We start from the raw sequence: 24,568 nt of genomic DNA, 5'->3' as shown, positions 1-24,568 counted from the left end.
TTTGTTGTCATGCCGACGAGCGGGTGAGAGCTGGAGTGTGATTGGTTAGAGACAAATTTACGCCTGACACGCACAGAAAAAGAGGACAGGGTCTATTTTTGACACCGTCGGTTTTAGGCGTCCAGTGTGAATGCCTCCATAGGTTGTATTGCCCAGCAAACATGCCCACGGGTAAAGATATTGTCCCATAACTGGCAGCCATTGTGGGGCCCATGTAGATTTGCACATTGGGGCCATTGTGGCCCCATTTCACTGGCACAGTGTGGGCTTCTGTTATTGTGGCCCGTGTTGGGCCACTGTGGGGCTCATGTGGGCACTAGTTACTTTTGATAGTAATTATATGAACATGTATTTGTATATAATAGCCAATATAATTGCACCTGTATTTCAACTATATAGTAATGTGATTTCTAAACTGTTTTACTGTAATCCATGTAAAGGATTAAGATACAGTACGGGCTAGTATCTGCACTTCAAGCATAAATGCTATGTACTTGAAATACAGGTACAATTATGTTGTTAGTTAAATGATATGATATTAATGCTAACAGTTTACTGTTGTAATAATAATTTCAAATACATCAGCACTACTAGCAATCTAAGAGCATAAGTATTCTTTGGCATATCTAGTGGTATGTGGTGTACTTTAAGTTCTCTGGAAATGTAATTCATTTATAATAAAATAATACTAACACAGTGTTACACTCAATCTTATAATTCTGACATTAAGCAAAATACAATAACCATTTTACAATTTGACCATGACCATATTTGAAAACAAATTGCAAAATGGTTCTTGTATTTTGCACAATGTCCCGATTCTAAGATTGGGTGCAGCAATAGTTTTCAATTACTACAAAACAAACTTGTATCCTTGTGGTTGGAAAGAAAGCTTGAGGCGTTACATCAGCAAAACAGCGCTATTGGCAAGCATGCCGTGGTGTCTGGCAAGTGTCTTCGTATTCAACCTTTCAGACATCATATGAGATGATTCAAGCCACGAACAGCGACATGTATGAGAACAGTAAAGCGGGGGAGGCTGAGAGTGAAGACATGGATATTGCAAATAATGAACAGACTGCCTGAATAGGTTTGTCCTGGTATTAGTAATGATTTATCAATGGAAATCACAGCTGTATTGATACAGTGCTGTACGTGTTCCAGCTGTTAAATAAATAAGGATGTGAACTCTTTCTTGTTGTGTTAGTTTTGAACAGTGTGATTATGTACATGTGAAGAGTAGTTTTGTATACACCCCCCCCCCCCCCCCCCCCCCCGGGAATGGACGCGCTGTCTGTGTGGAGCGCGCGACAGAGCACCTGCTCACGGCTTAGGAGCACGCGCACAGAACCCCTCTGCGAACACTGAGCCGCTGCGTCTCAAACAGCGCGAGATAAACACTGAGACGCGCACAGTTTATTTTCCTTTAGTTTAATTAAACGATATTACATACCAGACGTGTACTAAAACAAGGTAAGTGACATTATTATTATTATTATTATTATTATTATTATTATTATTATTATTATTATTATTAATTACAGGTTAGTTGTTTGTGACGCGCGGGTCTGTCAGGTCCTTTGTTTGATAAATGGACACGGCATGGCCGGGTATCAACAAGACCGATTCAATTAAACTGAAAGCGCCGGCTAAACGAATAAAAGAAAACGAGGTAACGCTGTTTTTATGTTTAATATTATTGACAACGTATCTGAGGCTGTAACGGGTGATAGACGCGAGCTTACCCCCGCCCTCAATCACAGGAACACAGAGCTCTTTACAATGCAGCTCATAGTCACTGTGGTGGCGATCTCACGTAGAAATGTTTATTTTGGCTCTGGATTCCACACACACATTATTCAAACGACAACTGAGGCTCACCGACTAGCAGGTTGTAAATACACTGAGTGAGAGAATAATCCTCTCTCCCTTCTAAGGAAAGACACGACATTAAATAATCTCCAGCCGCGCCTACTGCTAACAGGATTCATTGTTCAATGAATATTTGCACCTGGAATCATTTTATACAAATTACAATTAAAGATTAATATATTTTACGTTAAACACGTTTCTTCTCATTTATACGTATTTGCTAAACCTGTATGAATAGCGTCTTTACAAACACGATCGTTACACTATGATATTGTTTAATCATTATTATTATTATTATTATTATTATTATTATTTGTATTGCCTTAATTATTACCAGTAAAGTCTGAACATCGTTTGTAGAAAAATGACGTCTCCATTTTGGAGGTTTAAGTGTTTTGTTTGACAAAAACCTCCTGACATGAAAAGGCTGGGACAGCCTAACAGTGAACACAAGCAGCAGAATGAGCACAGATTAGAAAGAGGTGCGTTTACGTGAATGCTAGATGTAAAAAAAAATATAATGCAAAAGAAAAGAAGTCTGTAATTTTGACAAGACAAGTGTGCTTCATCATGTGTAAGTTATTCAGTTAATGTGTGTTTCACACAAGGTGATGTGTGGTGTTGCATCAAATGGAGCTGTAATTATAAATTATATATATATATAAAAACACACCTGTAATAAAAGGAAACAGATAAAGGGGAACATGCAGACCCCATGCATATCTTAGAATTATATATCACGTGGTTAAAGCTGTCTGTTGTGTTGCTCAGTAATACAACGTGTGATTGTGTAGAAATGGGTTTTTGCATGAACTGCGTGATCGAATTTTGGCAATTGTTTGTGGACCACCTGGAGTTTAACTCACAGTCTACAGGATGGTAACCACTGCCCTAGTAGCACTGTTTTTAAATAAAGAAATCCTTTTTCACCCCAGCAGCTACTAAACAGAACCCTGTGTGCTGCCACAGACAGTGTGAAGATGGAGTCTGTCCAGATTAAAGAGGACTTCCCTGAACGTGAACTCCTCCCCTGTACAGAGGAGTCCTCTGGGCTGGCTTCCCTCCCCATTAAACAGGAGTGCTTTGAGAGGCAATGTGACTGCTGTCTGATGGAGGTCTCTGACATTAAAGCTGAGCACAAAGAACTGAAGATCTCCCAGACAGAAGAACCCCTTTCTGTTAAACAAGAAAAGGGGCTGGAAACTGTCCGTATTAAACAGGAGCCCCCTGAAGTAGAGTTTGACCACATGGAACCAGTGAAGGAAGAATCCGAGGACTTCAACCCAAACATCCCTGAGCTGGAGCGTGTACGCCTGCGGGAGTGTAGCGTGGTGCTGGAGAGAATCTGCGTGAGAGAGCAAGGCGCTGGAGAGGAAGGCTCTCCCAACAGCATGCAAGGAGGTGGAAAGGAAGACGGGCGATCACATTCAGAATCCAGTCTAGCAGGTGAGTGACTCCCAGTAGCTGTGACATTGTCATTCTAGATTGCGTGATATCCACAGTGTGGTTGAGAGGGAGGGAGGGAGCACTAGCTATTTGTTTTTCCTGTACCACTCTGACCAGTTCAAGATTGGACTCGCAACTGGTGAACTTCAGGTACAGATATAATGTTGCCATCGCAGAGCCGAGCAGCGTTGTCCCGCTGACTATCACTATATTTGAAAACTCAGGGTTCAAGTCACTTCCTATGGCAGTGTTGTGTGCAGAGCAGTAGTAATTCAGTCACAAGCAGTGTTCCATTTCAAGAGTTTTACTTAAAAATAAGATGCAGAGTCCAATTCTACATAAATAGCAAGGGTAGTTTTAAAAACAGGTAAAGTACTTGAAGTGCAGAAATATATTGTAAATAAATTATTATTATTTGTTTATTTAGCAGACCCCTTTATCCAAGGTGACTTACAGAGACTAGGGTGTGTGAACTATGCATCCGCTGCAGAGTCACTTACAACTACGTCTCACCCGAAAGACGGAGCACAAGTGACTTGCTCAGGGTCGCACAATGAGTCAGTGGCTGAGGTGGGATTTGAACCGGGGACCTCCAGGTTACAAGCCCTTTTCTTTAACCACTGGACCACACAGCCGTCACAAATCCCGATAGAATAACGTACGTCATGCTGTGTCAAAACACATCCAAAATGTGTAACCAGTATCGCAAATAATAAATAATGCAGAGGTTATTTAAAAATACTTTCAAGTAACGAATCCGGTATCAGTTATAGCAGAGTATCCTACATGACCACATGGTCCACGCCTTCCTGTTTAAAACGGACATCTCTTCTTTTATTGACCCCCCTGACCTCTGACCTCCAGTTATAGGTAAACATACATTACTTTAATTAAATCAGAATTTAATATCCATGTCCTTCATTTTACTCCATTGTATACACAGTTACACAATATGTAACTAAATATTAAAAATACACACTTTAAAAAGGAAGTTTACTGATAATTGTCAGTGTTAATCTCCCCAGACAGATTAAACCGTCACAGTTGCCATTGTTCTGGGGGATTGGGGATTGGGGATTGGGGGGGGGAAGGACGGGGACAGGGGACACACACACACTAAAGTACTGTATACAGTGCCTATAGTAAGTACTCACCCCCCTTGGACGTTTTCACAGTTTGTTGTGTTACAACCTGAAATCTTGATGTATTTAAATGGGATTTTTTTTTCCTTTGATTTACACAACCTACTCAACACTTTCAATGTGTGAAAAAATGGGGGGGGGGGGGGGGGGTGAAAAAACAATTCAATTAAAAATAAAAACCTGAAAAGTCTTCATTAGATAAGTATTCATCCCCTTTGCTATGACACTCCTAAATAAGCTCAGGTGCAACCAATTTCCTACAGAATTCACACAATAAGTGTAAATGGCGTCCATCTGTGTGCAATAAAGGTGGTTCACATGATTTCAGATTAAATACACCTGTCTCTGTAAGGCCCCACTGTTGGGTAGTGCATTCAAAGCAAAGATACTACCATGAAGACCAAGGAGCTTTCAAAACAACTTCGGGATAAAGTTGTGGAAAGGCACAGATCAGGGGAGGGGTATAAAAAGATTTCAAAGGCATTGAATATCCATTGGAGCACTGTATAGTCGATCATTAAGAAGTGGAAGGTATACAGCACCACCTAGAATCTGCTTAAAGCAGGCTGTCCTCCCTAACTGAGCAGCCGGGTAAGAAGGGCATTGGTCAGAGAAGCCAGCAAGAGGCCAATGACAACTCTGAAAGACCTACAGCGTTCCACGGCTGAGATGGAAGAAACTATCCATATGTCAACAATAGCTCAGCTACTCCACAAATCTGGCCTGTATGGTAGAGTGGCAAGAAGGAAAAAGCCCATGTAAAATCCTGCTTGGAATTTGCAAAAGGGCATGTGGGAGACTCTGAAAAGATGTGGCAAAAGATTCTGTGGTCCGATGAAACAAAATTTGAACTATTTGGCCAAAATGCAAAGCGTTATGTCTGGCGCAAACCCAACACAGCACATCACCAGGTAACACCGTCCCTCCTGTGAAGTATGGTGGTGGCAGCATCTTGCTATTGGGATGCTTTTCATCGGCAGGGACTGGGAAGCTTGTCAGGGTAGAGGGCAAAATGGATGGAGCTAAATACAGGCAAATCCTTGAGGGAAAACTGCTTCAGTCTGCAAAAGACCTAAGACTGGGATGGAGATTCACCTTTCAGCAGGACAATGACCCCAAGCACACAGCCAAAGCGACACTGGAGTGGCTTAAAAACAAGAACGTGAATGTCCTAGAGTGGCCCAGTCAAAGCCCGGACTTGAATCCGATTGAAAATCTGTGGCAAGACTTGAAGACTGCTGTCCACCAACGATCCCCATCAAACTTGACAGAGCTTGAACAATTTTGCCAAGAAGAATGGGTGAATATTTCACGATCCAGATGTGCAAACCTGGTAGAGACTTACCCCAAAAGGCTCCGAGCTGTAATTTCAGTTTTTTTATTTTTCATTAACTATTGTTTCACAATAAAAATACTCTTACCTCTTCAAAGTGTTGAGTGTAAATCAAAGGGAAAAAATATCCCATTTAAATGTATCAAGATTTCAGGTTGTAACACAACAAACTGTGGAAATGTCCAAGGGGGTGAATACTTACCACAGGCACTGTATATCATCATAAATGTTCAGTCTAACAATATATGGATATTTTTGTAAATGTGTAATGTAACGTTATTGAGAAAGATTTAAAGTATTGTGTGTTAGATGAAATAGACCTGAAACCTTGCAGGAGAACTTTGAAGGCAGATTTTGATCCCAGTGCTCCGTTTCACCTGCATCAGTCTTTACTGACTGCTTTACGTTTAACTTTGTGTTTTTAAGCTGGTGTAACCCAGTGCAAGCCCCACAGATGAAATTCACATGCTTTAATCCACTCCACCACCCAGCCACATGCCCCAAGCCTACAAGCAGTCCCTCTTACTTTCTTTCTTTCCTTTTCATATTTTCCAGGTTCCAGTACAGCAGCTAAAGCGAGGGCGGGCAGTGGAGAAGATCCTGACTGTGGGAAAGGTTTCACCCAGTTTGGGAATTTTAAAGCACATCAGCGAACTCACACAGGAAAGAAACGGTATCGCTGCTCTGCCTGTGGGAAGACTTTCAGTAACTCGGAATATCTGAAAAAACACCAGCAAATTCACACAGGAGAGAAACCGTATTTCTGCTCTGACTGTGGGATGAGTTTCAGTCGGTCAGACAGCCTTGTTTTACACCAGCGAACTCACACGGGAGAGAAACCATATCTCTGCTCTGACTGTGGGAAGAGGTTCAGTAACTCAGGAGACATGAAAAAACACCAGCGAATTCACACAGGAGAGAAACCGTATCACTGCTCTGACTGTGGGAAGAGTTTCAATAACTCAGGATATCTGAAAAAACACCAGCAAATTCACACAATAGAGAAACCGTATCGCTGCTCTGACTGTGGGAAGAGTTTCAATTGGTCAAACAGCCTTGTTTCACACCAGCGAACTCACACGGGAGAGAAACCATATCTCTGCTCTCACTGTGGGAAGAGGTTCAGTAACTCAGGAGACATGAAAAAACACCAGCAAATTCACACAGGAGAGAAACCGTATTGCTGCTCCAACTGTGGGAAGAGTTTCATTCACTTAGGAGACATGAAAAAACACCAGCGAATTCACACAGGAGAGAAACCGTATTGCTGCTCTGACTGTGGGAAGAGTTTCAGTCAGTCAGGAGACATGAAAAAACACCAGCAAATTCACACAAGAGAGAAACCGTATCGCTGCTCTGACTGTGGGAAGAGTTTCAATTGGTCAGGCAGCCTTGTTTCACACCAGCGAACTCACACAGGAGAGAAACCATATCTCTGCCCTTACTGTGGGAAGAGGTTCAGTCACTCAGGAGGCATGAAAAAACACCAGCAAATTCACACAGGAGAGAAACCATATCGCTGCTCCAACTGTGGGAAGAGTTTCATTCACTTAGGAGACATGAAAAAACACCAGCGAATTCACACAGGAGAGAAACCGTATCGCTGCTCTGACTGTGGGAAGAGTTTCAGTCAGTCAGGAGACATGAAAAAACACCAGCGAATTCACACAGGAGAGAAACCGTATCGCTGCTCTGACTGTGGGAAGAGTTTCAATCGGTCAGGCAGCCTTGTTTTACACCAGCGAACTCACACGGGAGAGAAACCGTATCACTGCTCTGACTGTGGGAAGAGTTTCAGTTTTATACAAAGCCTTCAAAGACACCAGCGAATTCACACAGGAGAGAAACCATAGCACTAGAACACCCAGAGATATACTCATAACGAGGCAGGCATCTATATATATATATATATAGTAACACAGCAGGGAGGGGGTTAAAACCTCCCTGTGTGGAAAACATGTGCAAATGCACATTTGTTTTAGTTAATTGTTTTGCTTATTGTGTAATTCAGTTTGGTTAATTGTTTTATTGTTTAATTATCCCCTGCACCTGGGCGGTAATTGGAAATTAGAACCAGGTGCAGGGTATAAAAGACAGGCAGTCAGTTTGCTCGGGGCTGCGGAGGAGAAGGAGGCAGAAGAGGTGTGCTGTGTCCGAGCAGTCAAGAGGAAATAACGTGCAGTGTGAACCTGTGTGGTTTGAGTATAGTTGTTTTTTGTGTGACAGGTGAACGGCCTAGCTGTCCTGTGCTAGTTAGGTTCCTGTGTGTTAGTGTTAGTGCTCGTAAAGAGCTAGGTGTTTATTTTTGTGTTTTGTTTTGTTTGTGTTTTGTTTGTCTTGTTATTAAAAATACCGCAACCGCGCTGAAAAATCCAAGTCTGTGTCCTGGGTCGATTTTTAAAGGGGCAACGAACCCGAGAGTGGCAGCGGTCTTTCCACAATTATATATATATAATGAACATTTATTTTACAAATCAAAACAAGAAAATGTAAATAAACATCTGAACAGACATACCTATTTATAAAACTGAAACGTCAGCAATACATTTTTAACTTTTCAACAGCAAATCAGTTTATTATCAGATGTTCAAAAGCAACTGAACAATGTACATAAATAAACTTAGAAGAAAACATTTTACAGAAGCACACAGCACAAGAAATTACAAAAAAAAGACTTTTTTTTGACAAAAGGGTATTCCTTTACCTTGAGTCTAAGGCTGTTCACAATCAACACAGATAATGTGCTTCTCCACGCCGCCTTTCTGAACAGCTGTCTGAAGTTTTATTTTTATTGCACTTGCCAACCTGGCATTGGCGTCTCTTGCGGCTCTCGGCGGGTTTGCCAGCTTCAGCTGTGGGTACACGCTTGGCAGTCTCCCACTGTTCCAAATGCTTCTTGTGAAGTTCCTCTGCTAACTGTAAAATGTATTCTCTGCTTGGTAGATTCTTCTCTGTGCATTCTTTGTTAAGTACCAAGGAGTTGATGGTTGCTAGGTACAGCTAAACACATTGCAGACTGGTAAATGAAAATAATAAAGCAGAATATTGTTCTGTATAATCGAAATACATTTTTTTCTGTGTAGCCGTCAAAGTGACTGCTCCTGGGGCTTTTAGGTATAATGTAATATATATATATATATATCCTTTATTTCTGCACGCCCGTGTTTCATGCTTTGTGAGAATATGTAATACATATGGACAGAAAGGTACCTGAACGCGCAGCCCCATATCTGTTACACGACTGGAGAAACTTAAGTTTTAAAACTAAAAACCGGCAAAATGACTGCCACGGGGCTTCTAGTGTTAAAGACTATATTCAATGGGACTTTTCATTTATGAGGAAAAACCCGTTAGCCTTGCATTATGAATCCCTGTGTAATGACTGTTTTGTGTATCACTCTGAACAGCATGCATTTTAAATGGTAAAAATGCACTTCAGCTCTCTTGCACTCTGATTGTGTCAGAAAGCGGGCGGAGACGCGGACACGTCACAAGAGGCTTCTCTGCTTAAGCTATCATTACAGAGCACAAGATAATATAAAATGCAGTGTGGTCATGGAAACAAATGTATGATTGTGTGTGGGGGGGAGGGAGATCTAGAATTATCAGGAGATTTATTCACCTTTTTAGTATAGATAAATAAATACTGGTGCAAAAGATGCTTTGACACAAACCTTTTTTTTTTCTTTCACTCCTAAGGAAATGCTACTGTCTAGATACTGGAACTTGATTTTTACTCCTGTTTTTGTATTTTACATTTCTGTTCAGTATTAATGCAGATTAGTGTGTGGTTTAAACATGTTTAGTTTCTGTTAGTTTCTTTTAAGGGACCAGTGAGTCTATGGCACGGCTGACTGCTAGTATTGCATTCATATCTACTGCACCTATACCAGCCACTGAACACAATGTGTGTATCATTAAACAAAGGGCAAGTTTATTTCTCTGTCCTGTTCAGACTTTTACATACAGAGCTGGGAGTTTTGTTCTTTATCCACTGCTGGCAAGTCTCTATGAGCCGTTTCTACTCTTGATATCAGTCTGAAGATTCATCTAGAAATAGATCAGTATATTATCAAGTGAACTAAGTACTTCATACAATATCATGTGTTTGCTTACATTTTAATGAACTGACACGAGGTGTGTTAATATGACTGAGTTTGTGTTTTTATAAGTTCTATGAGTATTGTGTGAGATGTATTACGATCCGCCCAGGACCTTGTTAAAAAGCTGTGTTATGAGGAAATGTGTGTAATGTGAGTTCTAATGAGACTGTACAATTAAACCTTGTGTGTGCTGATTGGATGATTTGATTAATATACAACAGGATACTAAACCATGTTAAAGAAAGAATAGAATACTGCACTGCTCTGTATCACCAGGATGTGTAAGACATGTGCATTTCAATACCTTCCTGCATTGCTTACTGTTCTCTCAGTATTAGTATTAAACTCTTGTATTGAGTGTATCATTCTGTATGAAACCATTCCAGAAACTCACACTATTGAGCCACATAACAGAGAGAAAGTTAGTTTAGTTTAGGCTTAAACTTCTTCCACATGTTGGAATTGCTGTATGAATGCAATGCTTCTTCCACACATTGGAATTGCTGTATGAACACAATGAACCCTTTCCTCTGCCGACGCGTGAGGGGGGCGCTCTTTCTCGCTCTTTGAGGGAGGGAGTCTCTTCTTTCCTAGTCCTCTGTTAGACACCATCTGAATTGAATGTGGAGCCCATTGTGCTTGAAGAGCAGTACTTCCAGGCTTATTCATTGGCTGAAAACTGAAGATTTTAAAGTTTTTTTTTTAATTTTTCTTTTTTGTTTATTATTTATTTATACCAGTACCATGTAACACAAATAAAATTGAAATTTGAAAACAACAAAAGAGCTCGACCAATTGAAGTCACCGCGATGCACAGCACAATTTCAGCTTTTGATAGGTATATAATTTAATATATGCTGCCAGTCAATTATTTTCAGCAAATCGCTGTCCTTGATGACCTCCTCTCCTCAGGGAATGGAATGGAATACACCACTTCAAAAGGTTACACTTGTAAGAGATTGTCAGTCCCAGTGCAAAACGATCCGTTTCTCTTCAGAAAACAGACTAAAAATCAGCAATGGTATCGGGGGGGGGGGTACACAGCAAGATTGCAATCTCCAAATAATAATAATAATAATAATAATACACAACAAGCAACAATCCACGTCCGTGCACGGAGAAGTGCTCTGGTCCCTTTTCAGCGCTTGCTGTGTTGTAACAAACACAACCCTCACGCAACGTCAGATAACTAGTATTTAGTGACGGAAATATAAACAAACTACTCTGAAAAATATATAAATCCCCAAAGCAGCAGGATTGCGTGACAGAACCAAGAAAAATACTGGACAAGTCAGGATTGTTTAAAACACAAACTGTAATAGACAGGATGTTAAATCAAACGGCAATCACATAATTGGAATAGCAGACGAGATGAGATAAACCATGAATGTTACAATTATAAACACAGTTTCATGCATTGATTAAGAAACAGTTCACACCAAACAGTATCTGTTAACAAAACTGTTAACAATGAACCATTTCATATAGACATTATAGCATAGACCAAAGTAATTGCCAAGACATGCGTTTAAATCAGCTAATATTACAGATTAAAATGTTCAACAAATAATCCACTAAGAATAATAAAACAATAAAAAAATAATTCACAAGGGTCCTGAACTGTTGTCTGAGGTCCGTATTGATACCAGGCAAATCGACACCAAAAATAAACTAAATCAAAATGAGGCTTCTGTATGAGGTGCTCGTTTAACCCCGATAGATAAATAAATAAATAAACAAACAAAATGAATATTGATAATAATCCCATACAGTCAGAAACAGCATGGCCAATACAGCACCAGAAAAAATAATATCTCACCCAGCTCTTCCTCGATCCTGATGGGCTTGGAGCTCCCATCAGGAAATGAAGACAAAAGGGAGGTTTGGGGAAAATAATTGGATTAGATGCTGCCGCTGCTCTCAGGGTAAAGTTGCATTCTGTGAATAATTGAGTTTAATCAGGTTTTTAGATAACTGGTGTTACCAGTGTGTTGGTGCTGGTGTTTTAGTGCTGGCTCGCTGGCTGCAGCTCCCTGTGTACCGTTGTAGCACGTGAAACGTTTCTGTTCGTGGCAGACTGACTGGCCCCAACTGCTTTCTGCATCAGCTTGAGCACAGAAGAGTGTGTCATTACCAGCCATCCAGTTAGTGTAGCTGACAGCATCTCAACTGGACCTCAGAGAGTGTGTCATTACCAGCCATCCAGTTAGTGTAGCTGACAGCGTCTCAACTGGACCTCAGACAGTGTGTCATTACCAGCCGTCCAGTTAGTGTAGCTGACAGCATCTCAACTGGACCTCAGAGAGTGTGTCATTACCAGCCGTCCAGTTAGTGTAGCTGACAGCATCTCAACTGGACCTCAGAGAGTGTGTCATTACCAGCCGTCCAGTTAGTGTAGCTGACAGCATCTCAACTGGACCTCAGAGAGTGTGTCATTACCAGCAGTCCAGTTAGTGTAGCTGACAGCATCTCAACTGGACCTCAGAGAGTGTGTCATTACCAGCCGTCCAGTTAGTGTAGCTGACAGCATCTCAACTGGACCTCAGAGAGTGTGTCATTACCAGCCGTCCAGTTAGTGTAGCTGACAGCATCTCAACTGGACCTCAGAGAGTGTGTCATTACCAGCCGTCCAGTTAGTGTAGCTGACAGCATCTCAACTGGACCTCAGAGAGTGTGTCATTACCAGCCGTCCAGTTAGTGTAGCTGACAGCATCTCAACTGGACCTCAGAGAGTGTGTCATTACCAGCCGTCCAGTTAGTGTAGCTGACAGCATCTCAACTGGACCTCAGAGAGTGTGTCATTACCAGCCGTCCAGTTAGTGTAGCTGACAGCATCTCAACTGGACCTCAGAGAGTGTGTCATTACCAGCCGTCCAGTTAGTGTAGCTGACAGCATCTCAACTGGACCTCAGAGAGTGTGTCATTACCAGCCGTCCAGTTAGTGTAGCTGACAGCATCTCAACTGGACCTCAGAGAGTGTGTCATTACCAGCCGTCCAGTTAGTGTAGCTGACAGCATCTCAACTGGACCTCAGAGAGTGTGTCATTACCAGCAGTCCAGTTAGTGTAGCTGACAGCATCTCAACTGGACCTCAGAGGGTGTGTCATTACCAGCCATCCAGTTAGTGTAGCTGACAGCATCTCAACTGGACCTCAGAGAGTGTGTCATTACCAGCCGTCCAGTTAGTGTAGCTGACAGCATCTCAACTGGACCTCAGAGAGTGTGTCATTACCAGCCGTCCAGTTAGTGTAGCTGACAGCATCTCAACTGGACCTCAGAGAGTGTGTCATTACCAGCCGTCCAGTTAGTGTAGCTGACAGCATCTCAACTGGACCTCAGAGAGTGTGTCATTACCAGCCGTCCAGTTAGTGTAGCTGACAGCATCTCAACTGGACCTCAGAGAGTGTGTCATTACCAGCCGTCCAGTTAGTGTAGCTGACAGCATCTCAACTGGACCTCAGAGAGTGTGTCATTACCAGCCGTCCAGTTAGTGTAGCTGACAGCATCTCAACTGGACCTCAGAGAGTGTGTCATTACCAGCCGTCCAGTTAGTGTAGCTGACAGCATCTCAACTGGACCTCAGAGAGTGTGTCATTACCAGCCGTCCAGTTAGTGTAGCTGACAGCATCTCAACTGGACCTCAGAGAGTGTGTCATTACCAGCCGTCCAGTTAGTGTAGCTGACAGCATCTCAACTGGACCTCAGAGAGTGTGTCATTACCAGCCGTCCAGTTAGTGTAGCTGACAGCATCTCAACTGGACCTCAGAGAGTGTGTCATTACCAGCCGTCCAGTTAGTGTAGCTGACAGCATCTCAACTGGACCTCAGAGAGTGTGTCATTACCAGCCGTCCAGTTAGTGTAGCTGACAGCATCTCAACTGGACCTCAGAGAGTGTGTCATTACCAGCCGTCCAGTTAGTGTAGCTGACAGCATCTCAACTGGACCTCAGAGAGTGTGTCATTACCAGCCGTCCAGTTAGTGTAGCTGACAGCATCTCAACTGGACCTCAGAGAGTGTGTCATTACCAGCCGTCCAGTTAGTGTAGCTGACAGCATCTCAACTGGACCTCAGAGAGTGTGTCATTACCAGCCGTCCAGTTAGTGTAGCTGACAGCATCTCAACTGGACCTCAGAGAGTGTGTCATTACCAGCCGTCCAGTTAGTGTAGCTGACAGCATCTCAACTGGACCTCAGAGAGTGTGTCATTACCAGCCGTCCAGTTAGTGTAGCTGACAGCATCTCAACTGGACCTCAGAGAGTGTGTCATTACCAGCCGTCCAGTTAGTGTAGCTGACAGCATCTCAACTGGAGCACTGCCAGTCCTCGCTGTCACGATGCAGTCCGATCCAGAAACGGCTGTAAGTCTCCTTGTTGAAATCGCTGGGAGTGCTGGTGACAGATCAAGATTTTTGGACATGGCTGACAGCTATGCCACTGGCCTACGACACGAATACAGCACGAGTACATAAAAAACACACACACAACTGTAGCTAGTCATGAAAAGAAAATACTGTCTGCTTCTGCTCCTTTTGTGGAGATGAAATAAAATAAATAAAACAAAGAAATAGTCTGGGTACACCTCACACTAAAATGACATTTAACAGTGAATGTTTATATGTGATCTGGTTTAACATGTAAATCATTCTAAAATAATACATCTACACATATTTCTTTGTAACACTGAGAACATTAGTTTAATATAATTTTTTTTTTATTGATTTTCAGTTTTAATAAAATCGTCAGTTAATGTGTGAATGTGATTATTATTATTATTGGTCAACATTATTAAAACAAAGAAACGTAATTTTACAGAAATACGAAACCCGTGTGAGGCGCTCCCCGTCACTTTGACTAAAATTAAGGTGAAATACAGAGAGATAGACATACCATCAATTTCCAATTGTATTGTTACTTCTTACCTTATGGCGTCTTTCTTTGTGCTGTCTTTAATAATTAAATTCTCACTGATTTCTCTCATTTCTGTGGTAATTTCTGCATGAACGAGGCAGTAACAATCTGACAGACTCTCCTTCGCCTCGAGTGAAATATAGAAGACTCGCGCAGACAAACCGTCAGTTTGAGAGAACAAGGCAATTCTATCTTTGGAGTAAGGGGGGGAGTTTGCGTAGCAGCTACAGGAATATAGAATGGTAATGTACACCTCTTCATGGTGACCCCCCCCCCCCCCCCCCCCCCCAAAATGAAATAATCCGCTTGGACATTTGTATTGGAGTTACCGCTGTATCATGTATAAAGGGTTTTTTTTTTTTTTTTTTTTTTTTTTTTTTTTTTTTTTATGCATTTTTATTGAAATAAACAAAGAATGTACAGAAAGTAGAAAAAAAAAACAAAAAAAAAAACAGAATAGTGAACATATTATAATGGAAGCCAGGGGGTGGGCTTAATAAAATTACAAAAAAAATATTAAATAGGTTACATACATGAAGTGTCTTCAAAGCTTTTTTATTATTGGACATCTTAATAACCTTAATGTACTGTTCCATTTATTTTACAAAAAGAAAAAAGAAAGGTTTCTGATTAGAGAATTTACACTTGTGAATATGAAATTTGGCCATTAGAATAATCAAATTTATAATGTAATACTCATTATTTTCACTGGTCTTATAGTTAGTGAAACCAAACAGTACATTACCAATATGAAATTTAAGGTTTTTTTCTTTTTTAATATTATTGCTGGTGAAAGTAATTACATCTTTCCAAAAAAATCTGGAGTATCTGCAATTCCAAAATAAATGCAACATTGTTTCAGTGGAGTCCTTACAGAATGAGCAGCTCAGGTCGATACCATGTTTCAGTTTCTTTAAATAGTTTTTAACAGGATAACATTTATGTATTATTTTATAAGAAACTTCTTTAACTTTGTTAGTTAATAAGTACTTGTTGGATAAAATCCAAACTTTTTTTCCAGTCAATACCTTCAATAAACCCGTCCCAATATGAAATAACGTAAGATCATGTATAAAGGGTATCGCAGCCTCGCAAACAATAACAAACTTATGATAAAAGGTGAGGATCCATTGCACGGCCGTGAGACTCTCAACATTGTGAAAAACCGTGAGTTTCACGGGGAAACCTTCAGACTTGACCTCCATGTGTTAAAACGGTTTGCCATGGGCCTTGCTGCAGAAACACCCTAAACCCTGCTGGAAACACTGATTGGCTAGCTGGCCACCCCAGAAGCTTGTGAACCATTTCGCTGAGAAGAGCAGGCTATGAAACTGGATCCCTGAGTTTGCCATGTTGGCTCCACGGCGCCATGTTTTCCTATGCAATACTGACGCTACAGTGGATCCGAAATGGCGCCAGTTTCCCCGCTCCCTGCTGGGTAACGCGCATGCTCTGGTGGAGTCTGTTTCCTCACAGGGTGTTTACTGTGTGCGAGTGAGAGTCGTTGTAGTTTAATTAAACGGCATAACTGTTTTGCTGTTTGCTTTTTTTTTTTTAACTGAATTTAAACCATATTGTTTTAGTTAAATACTAAAGAGACGAGAGTAAGGAAAGAAACGACGCCGTACGCTGACTGCAGAGAGCGAGACTCAGGTAACCAAACTCATCGCTGGTTTACCAAATAAAAAAATAATAATAATAACTGGGACTTGTTGTTTTTCCTTTTTTTAAATTGACGGCGTAGCAGCTCGGAAGCCGTTAAAATAAGTGTTTATAATGATAACACAATCATTGGATTTATCTATCGCGTGTGTTTATATAAGTATGGATTACAGTTTGTGCCACTGTGAAAACGTGTCAATAAAAGAGAAATCACAGTCACCTCTAAACTTTAAATACACAATTAAACAGAGTGGTCACGTCTAAGAACTTATAGCTACTGTAGGTATTGTATCGATGCAATATTTTAATATTTGTGGTAAATAAACATCTATCTAGGCCCTACTGAAAAAGTAAAACATATGTACTGTCTGTATTTTTAATTAATGAATTTTATTTGATTTATTTATTTATTTATTGTAAAGTTATCTTATTAAATAACCATAAAGTATTTCTTGTCCGATGTATTATAATAATAATAATAATAATAATAATAATAATAATAATACGAGGAATAAACTACATCAAAGTGGGCAAAACAAGCCTGTCACCCCTGTGGTCCCCATAGAAATCTGAGTTTATCACCAGAACAGAAGATGAGACACAGTGACAGGCTTTCCACTGCACACTTTGGTGTTCTTTATTTGTTATAATTAGTTGTAACTGTTTACAATCAAACACTTCTCTGGCTTCAAAAGTAATATTTATAAATCTAGTCATCATTTTTATTAAACGCCGGACATTTTTTTTGTTTTAATTATTATTATTGTTGTTATTATTATTTTTATTATTATTATTATTATTATTATTATTATTATTATTATTTATTTCTTAGCAGACGTCCTTATCCAGGGCGACTTACAGTCGTAAACAAAAATACATTTCAAGAATCACAGTACAAGTATTAATACAATTAAGAGCAAGATAAAACACAATGACTTCGGTTCTAGCAAGTACAAGAATATGACAAAACGAAGCAGATAACAGTGTCAGTGATAGTTACATCAGGATATAATTAAATACAAAACACTACAGATTAAATCAAAAATCACTCCACCCCACCCACCCCACCCCACCCCACCAAAAAAACAACAACTGTGCAACTGTATAGATCTGTTAAGAGATGCCCACGAGACCTGTAGATAATAAATCTAATCTTACAGCTGTACAGAATAAGACTCTAAACTCCGGGAGCTCTATAGAATCTATAGGGCTGGAAATTCGGCTCCCTGGAAGGAAGTGCCTGAGATGGAAGCAGCTCCCTTCAGCACAGAGCGTCCTCTTCGATGGGTTGTTTCTGCAGACAGGACTGTGGAGATCAAGGAGGAAGTGACTGAGCTGGGGTGTGAGCCGGCCAGTGAGCAGATCCTGCAGGAGGAAACGCCACCTTCTAGCATCACCGAGAGAGGTGAGTGAAACTGGAATGCAGATCCATAGAGGGGTGAGAAAGCCTGTGCAATACACTGCATTAGAGCGCAGTTCATTTCTGTTTGCTTTCTTCATTATAGAATTCACCATTCATGTCTGTTTAACACATTCCTCTGTTGTTAGTTCTTCTATGCCTTCTGAGAACGCGGTTGACAGTCCAGTTTAGTTACACCCCCCCCCCCCCCCCCCCCAAGTAATTCTAGCTGGAGGGATGCCTGCTTTGAACCTGCTGAGCATTTTACATCAGAAAGCTGTTGGCAGTCCAGTTAGTTTACATTATTCACCAACAATCATTTGAATGCAGGAATAATAAAATAATGCATTAATAGACATTTAAAAAATGGTATTTCAGGTTTTCCTGTTGCCCCAGCAGTTGTAAAGGCCTCTACCCACCAGACTTAATGCAACAAGCAAATCTGTGCAGAGATGCTACACAATGAATAGAACCTGTGGTTTTGATAAGTGTGTTTCACACTGCAGGCGGCACTGGAGCCATGCGAAATAAACAGGACTGAAAGATGATTTCAGGGAGCCAGTTTCAAATGAACTGGATACGCCTGGTGCACCTGATTTGACTAATCATTGCATTTAATAAGCGTACTCAAGACCCATCAGATCCATTCGATCTGTATGATCCCTCATGAGTCACACATGTGGTCCGTTAGGTGATTATCAACGCATTGAACGGTGTTCACAGGCAGACTGCCTGTGCATTTCGCAGGATCGCCTTTAACCAGACCAATTTCAACCACCCTCATTAAGGCCCATACTATTATTAAAAAAGGGGTGTTTTATGTAGTTTAAGTGAAAGTCGGATGTTTTGAAAATGTATATACCTATTGTTGTACTTCTACTGTTTTGCTTCATTTTGATCTAGAATTACCAATTTACCAACTCGTAATGCTTTTAGCAAAATAGTAAATTAACTTTATTTTTGCAGACAGTTCACCCCCGTTTATAGAAAGTTGAGCACGGCACTCTTGTCTTTGTTCAACGTGATGAACGGTAGTTTTGCTTCGGCAGCAACGTTGACAAACTGAACAGTATTCATTTGTCTTGGCTAATAATTTGAGGATCTGTGTGAGGCATGAGTATTGCGTTTCTCATTGTTCATTAGATTTCTCCTGTAGAAAGCTCTCTTTATTATAACGTTGACTAACATTCGCAATGCTTTACGTACAACCTCTGTAACAGAGCCTCCATTGTTACTCGGTCATTTCAAACCCAGGTGTCATGGCTAAAAAATAGCTAAAAATAAGCACAGAGAAATAAAATGAATAAACATACATGGGACGGTAGCCACAGACGGGTACATATTTTAGTTTGTTATATATCTTACCAATAAATAATAATAATAATGAATATCTTCCTATTAGTAATAAACCACAAAATTATATCATGAACTCTTATTTACTGTAACTCAATTAACACACAGGAAACAACTTTGTTGTATCAACAAGTATCCTTTCAAACCATCTGAATGTGCCGTCTGAACTGTGGATAAAGCACTGAAGAAGTGAATGGGCATTGCCTGTCAGACAAGCTGAATAAGATCACTGATTCCATTTCCTGGAACATGGATAATCAACAATATGAGGGTCTTACAATTGTAACATCATCAGAACTATGTGTTATCACTAGAAAACCCGTATGCACCTGTGCTTAGTGTATATGGGACACTAGATTTTATAATTATTATTATTTGTTTATTTAGTAGACGCCTTTATCCAAGGCGACTTAAAGAGACTAGGGTGTGTGAACTATGCATCAGCTGCAGAGTCACTTACAATTACCTCTCACCCGAAAGACGGAGCACAAGTTAAGTGACTTGCTCAGGGTCACACAGTGAGTCAGTGGCTGAGGTGGGATTTGAACCGGGGACCTCCTGGTTACAAGCCCTTTTCTTTAACCACTGGACCACACAGCCTCCTTTACCTTGAGTCAAAGGCGGTTCACAATCATCACAGATAATGCGCTATATTTGTTATTAAATGGTTATGTATAGCTAAGGCACATACTAACCAACATAAATTCTTGGATCAATAACAATAAAAGATAATGGTTAAACAAACTGGCATCAATCTAACTAACCAGTCGCTTCTTTGGATGTAACAGCCAACCTGAAAGATTGCATTTGATGTTGAGGGAAGAAATGATCCAGCAGCCAGATAGTAAAAGCAGGAAAAATCCAGCTGTAAGGGGTGGGATTTTACAGGTTTCATGGTTTCATTTCAGTGCACACATAACCAGAGAGACTCCCATTCTCACCCTGTCCCACACATGGGACACCAGGCATTCGCATGCAGAAAGTAGCTGACGTAAGTTGAGCACGCGTGGCGTGTGTTGGAGATAATGGAAATGGAGAAAAATGACTGAGGAGCAATTTGCCCGAACAAGGAAACTTGAAAGTCACGTAGAAGGGATTGTTTTTTTGAAGATGCAGGGGGTATGGATCCAGCAGAAGAAGATCTTCTTGATGAAGAGCTGATGATTGAAGAGACAGAAGAATCATCCGACGAAGAGGCGCCCCCTTCTACTTCCACTAGGGGCAGCTCATCAAGATCAAGGTAGGGTTTGTAAAAAAAAATTATTATAATATATACACACACACACTACAGTATTCTACCAATGCTGTTAAAAAGTAAAATGTGTTTCCTTGCCTTCTGTTTTTTTTTTTTTTTTTTTTAATTCTCTGTTTTTCATGCACTGTGTTTTTTTTTTTTAGTTGTTAGCTTGTATATGTGTTGTGTTCACAACCAACAAAATGTATCAAGCTATTTCCAACAGTTTTATAGTGCCAGTGGATCAGTACAGCCTTGTATTTAACATCATAGTAGGGAAAGTTTGTTGTTATTTTTTTCCTCAAATAATACTATTTATAACTTTTCTGGTCCTGCTCCAGTGCCTAGTCAGTGGAAATTGTAAAATGTCCTGCAGCTAACAAACAAATCTTATACTATATGTTAAACTGTAGTTATGATATGCCCTGTTTTGGTAATAACAGGTATGTTGTATGATAAGTGGGTCACAAGTATTAGTACTGTGTTATTTGCAGTAAAGTATTACATTACACTCTCAATATATTTCCTTTTCCGTCCAACAGATTCCCTGCTTGTTTTTCTTATGATGACGCAGACCCTGCTGTGCCTGGGCAGATTCCATTTAGACCTCGTCGTCCCGTCGGAATAGACCTTGGCTGCCTGGCACGTGGATCAGTGACTAAAGAAATGGATTTCTTCCAGCTTTTCTTCACCAGTGCGGTCCTCTCAAAGATCTGCGAGTACACCAATGCATATGCATGGCGCCACGTCGTTGACAAGCCATCTTACGGTGATGCACATGGATCGTGGGTCGATGTGACGGCGGAGGAGATGCTCAAATTAATTGGCCTCATTATATATATGGGCGTAACTCCATTGCCACGTGTGTCCAGATACTGGAGCACAGCACCTCTACGGCACGGTCTCTGGGCACGTGCTTACATGTGCAGGGAGCGCTTCAGGGCATTGCTTGCAGTGTTTCATCTCGTGCATCCGGATGAAGAGGACCACAGTGACGGGTTGCAGAAGTTGCGTTACCTGCTGGATCACATGAGGACCACATGCCAGGCACTTTACCAGCCAAAGAGGAACCTGTCTATTGAAGAGCGGATGGTGAAGTCCAAGGGAAGATCTGGGATGAGGCAGTACATCAAGGACAAACCAACGCGCTGGGGCTTCAAGCTGTGGGTGATGGCCTGCTCTAACACTGGCTACACGTATGACTTCGATGTGTACGCTGGGAGTAAAGAGGGACGTACGTACGACTTGGCCAAAAAAGTTGTTCTTCAGTTGTCACAACCACTGGTGAACCAAGGTTACTATCTTTGGTTTGACAATTACTACACGTCCCCATCTCTGCTATCTGAACTGAGAGAACGTGGATTTTTGGCTTGTGGGATCTATAATCCCAACAGGAGACGGTTTCCAAGATGCTTGAAGGACTACAAGACATGGGAAAAGAAGGCGAAATGTGGAGATATGAGGTGGCACCGTATGGAAGAAGGAAACATCCTGGCCATGCAATGGAAGGATTCCCGCACTGTGACAGTCCTTTCCACATTGCACAGGGCAACAGATGCTGTAACAGTCCAAAGACACGTCAAGGAGAATGGGAAATGGACTGTCAAAGATGTTCAACAACCACTGGCAATACACGATTATAACCAGAACATGGGAGGTGTTGACAAGTCCGACCAGCTGATAGAGAAATACGACGTGCATATCAAGCCCTTGAAGTGGTGGCAGACCTTGTTCTTCCATTTCATCGATATTGCAGTAGTGAACAGCTACATTTTATTTCAGGAGTGGCGAGCCCAAAATCCACAGAATGAAAATCTTACAAGAATTTCCAGATACGCACAGCTGGAATTCAGAGAGGAACTGGCATGTCAGCTGGGAGGCATTGAAAAAGACGCTGACGTGCCCCTGTATGCCCCTTGCATGAACCTGGACAGTCCAAAAACACCATCTTCATCCTTCCACGCTGACCATATTCCTGAACTTGCTGAACTGAGAAGGAACTGTTATCTGTGCTACAAAAGGACAAAAAGGGAAATGAAGTCCACTTTTTACTGCAGTGGTCCAGGGTGTGATGGCAAACCGTTCTGCTTGAACAAATCACGCAACTGTTTCAAAGTGTGGCACACGACAGATGGGGACAAATATCGGGATGACCCACAGTAGTGCTGTAGTGTCTGGCAGCACCTGCATACCCTTCACTGTTTACGAGTTGATACTTGTTCTTAACAGTTTTGCTTTCAATAAATAACCAGTTTTATTTTTTTTTATTTTTCTGGAAAAACAATGCCAATTCACATTTGTATTCCTTTTATTTTAAAGTTAAATCAATTTATAATGTTGTATTGTTTCCTAGTTATCATGTATTTTTCAAATATTTGTATTTTTGGGGGGAAAAAAACACACATGTATAACAATTACACAGGTAACAAACACACAGGTAAAAATTAAAAACAAGAGTATTTTTTTTGTTTAAATTGTTTTCTGAGGCTCCAAGCTACAAAAAAATAGCTATTCTCAGGTAATTGTGCAACGTGTAGAAATGACCATTTAGAGATATTAAAAAATAAAATGATTATTCAGCATTATTTTCAGGACTTTTGACCAGTACAATGTACAGTTTAGTTAGTCCAACATGGGGGGATTTACTATATTCCCATTCTGTGGAGTCTGAAGTTTTCAGAAATCTGAAACACTAGCACTTTCATACCCAAAGTCACAGGTAAGCATAACAACATGCTAATCATAAAAAAAGCCTTAAATACCACACCGAGCTTTGAATGTTACTCATGTTACTCAGGTAGCAAAACCTTGTGTAACTCCACAACCTTGCAAGACCTTGTGTAGCTCCACAACCTTGCAAGATCTTATCTAGCTCCACAACCTTGCAAGACCTTGTGTAGCTCCACAACCTTGCAAGATCTTATCTAGCTCCACAACCTTGCAAGATCTTGTCTAGCTCCACAACCTTGCAAGACCTTGTCTAGCTCCACAACCTTGCAAGACCTTGTCTAGCTCCACAACCTTGCAAGACCTTGTCTAGCTCCACAACCTTGCAAGACCTTGTCTAGCTCCACAACCTTGCAAGACCTTGTCTAGCTCCACAACCTTGCAAGACCTTGTCTAGCTCCACAACCTTGCAAGACCTTGTCTAGCTCCACAACCTTGCAAGACCTTGTCTAGCTCCACAACCTTGCAAGACCTTGTGTAGCTCCACAACCTTGCAAGACCTTGTGTAGCTCCACAACCTTGCAAGACCTTGTGTAGCTCCACAACCTTTCAAGATATTTCAATTCTGATTTCAGCTTTCATACACTATTTATTTATTTTTAAATTATATGTAGCTGGGAAATGGGGGTAAAATGGCAATTTATGTAAAAAATAATAATAATGCATTTTCCACTTGATTTTCTGAGTTTAACAACCATTCCGTCGATGCGGGCTCTACCGCGTGGTAATTGAAGTGGTGGAGTTATGCGTATCGCGTGGGCTCTATCGCCATTAGAAAACTTTATTTTATTTTCTCTTTAAAAATAACATTAAAACCTATATTTACCTTGAACTTCAGATATTTCACCGGGTAACCTTCCGCTGAGGAAAATAGTCCCTAGCATAATTAGAATAAAAAACAACATACTCGAAACTTGTTGGAGGCGGGGCTGCATTCAAGCTGGCAGGGAGTATGTTTTAAGTAGCTTTTTATGTTATCAGATTAGTTGTAGATTAAAATGTTAAAAGAAAAGCCTGGTATTTATGCATGGATTGATTTTTTTTTTTTTTTTAGTAGTCGCCAATTGATTTTTTTTCCCCATTTTTCTCCCAATTTGATATATCCAATTATATTTTCTTTTAAGTTCATACCCCACTACCACCCCTGCTCTGACTCGTGAGCGGTGAAGATGAACAACCGCTTTTTCCCAGTCTGCAGGCCCGCCATGCAGCCAATCCAGAGCTACAACATCGGAGGACAACGCAGCTCTGGGCAGCTTACAGGCAAGCCCGCAGGCGCTCGGACAGTCTACAGGGGTCGCTCTGGTGTGCGGTGAGCCGAGGACGCCCTGGCTGACCTAACCCCCCCCCAAAATGAACCTACAACCCAAAAACATTTCCTCACCAGGCA

At 41.0% G+C, this 24,568-nt stretch overlaps 2 protein-coding genes across 6 annotated transcripts; both read left to right on the top strand.

The window, feature by feature from the left end:
- The first annotated feature begins 1,292 nt into the window (after positions 1-1,292).
- On the top strand, positions 1,293-9,374 carry LOC131708978 (zinc finger protein 883-like). 3 transcript variants are annotated; one of them, XM_059010522.1, is made up of 3 exons: positions 1,293-1,473; positions 2,811-3,318; positions 6,349-9,374. In XM_059010522.1, exons 2-3 carry the CDS (start codon positions 2,853-2,855, stop codon positions 7,644-7,646), a joined length of 1,764 nt encoding a protein of 587 aa, XP_058866505.1. In that variant the 5' UTR covers positions 1,293-1,473; positions 2,811-2,852; the 3' UTR covers positions 7,647-9,374. The 3 variants fall into 3 exon arrangements, with proteins under 3 accessions (XP_058866505.1, XP_058866504.1, XP_058866506.1); XM_059010521.1 differs by having other exon boundaries at positions 2,808-3,318; XM_059010523.1 differs by lacking the exon at positions 1,293-1,473 and adding an exon at positions 2,257-2,354.
- Positions 9,375-15,976: 6,602 nt separating this feature from the next.
- LOC117434183 (piggyBac transposable element-derived protein 4-like) lies at positions 15,977-22,735 on the top strand. Of its 3 annotated transcripts, none has more exons than XM_034056801.3 (4): positions 15,977-16,456; positions 17,626-17,870; positions 20,334-20,457; positions 20,994-22,735. In XM_034056801.3, exons 2-4 carry the CDS (start codon positions 17,711-17,713, stop codon positions 22,612-22,614), a joined length of 1,905 nt encoding a protein of 634 aa, XP_033912692.3. In that variant the 5' UTR covers positions 15,977-16,456; positions 17,626-17,710; the 3' UTR covers positions 22,615-22,735. The 3 variants fall into 3 exon arrangements, with proteins under 3 accessions (XP_033912692.3, XP_033912690.3, XP_033912689.3); XM_034056799.3 differs by having other exon boundaries at positions 15,980-16,456; positions 17,665-17,870; positions 20,328-20,457; XM_034056798.3 differs by having other exon boundaries at positions 15,980-16,456; positions 20,328-20,457.
- The last annotated feature ends 1,833 nt before the right edge of the window (positions 22,736-24,568 follow it).

Source organism: Acipenser ruthenus, chromosome 41, assembly GCF_902713425.1.
Source record: "Acipenser ruthenus chromosome 41, fAciRut3.2 maternal haplotype, whole genome shotgun sequence".
Taxonomy (NCBI): Eukaryota; Metazoa; Chordata; class Actinopteri; order Acipenseriformes; family Acipenseridae; genus Acipenser; species Acipenser ruthenus.
This window is presented reverse-complemented; position numbering and strand designations above follow the sequence as displayed.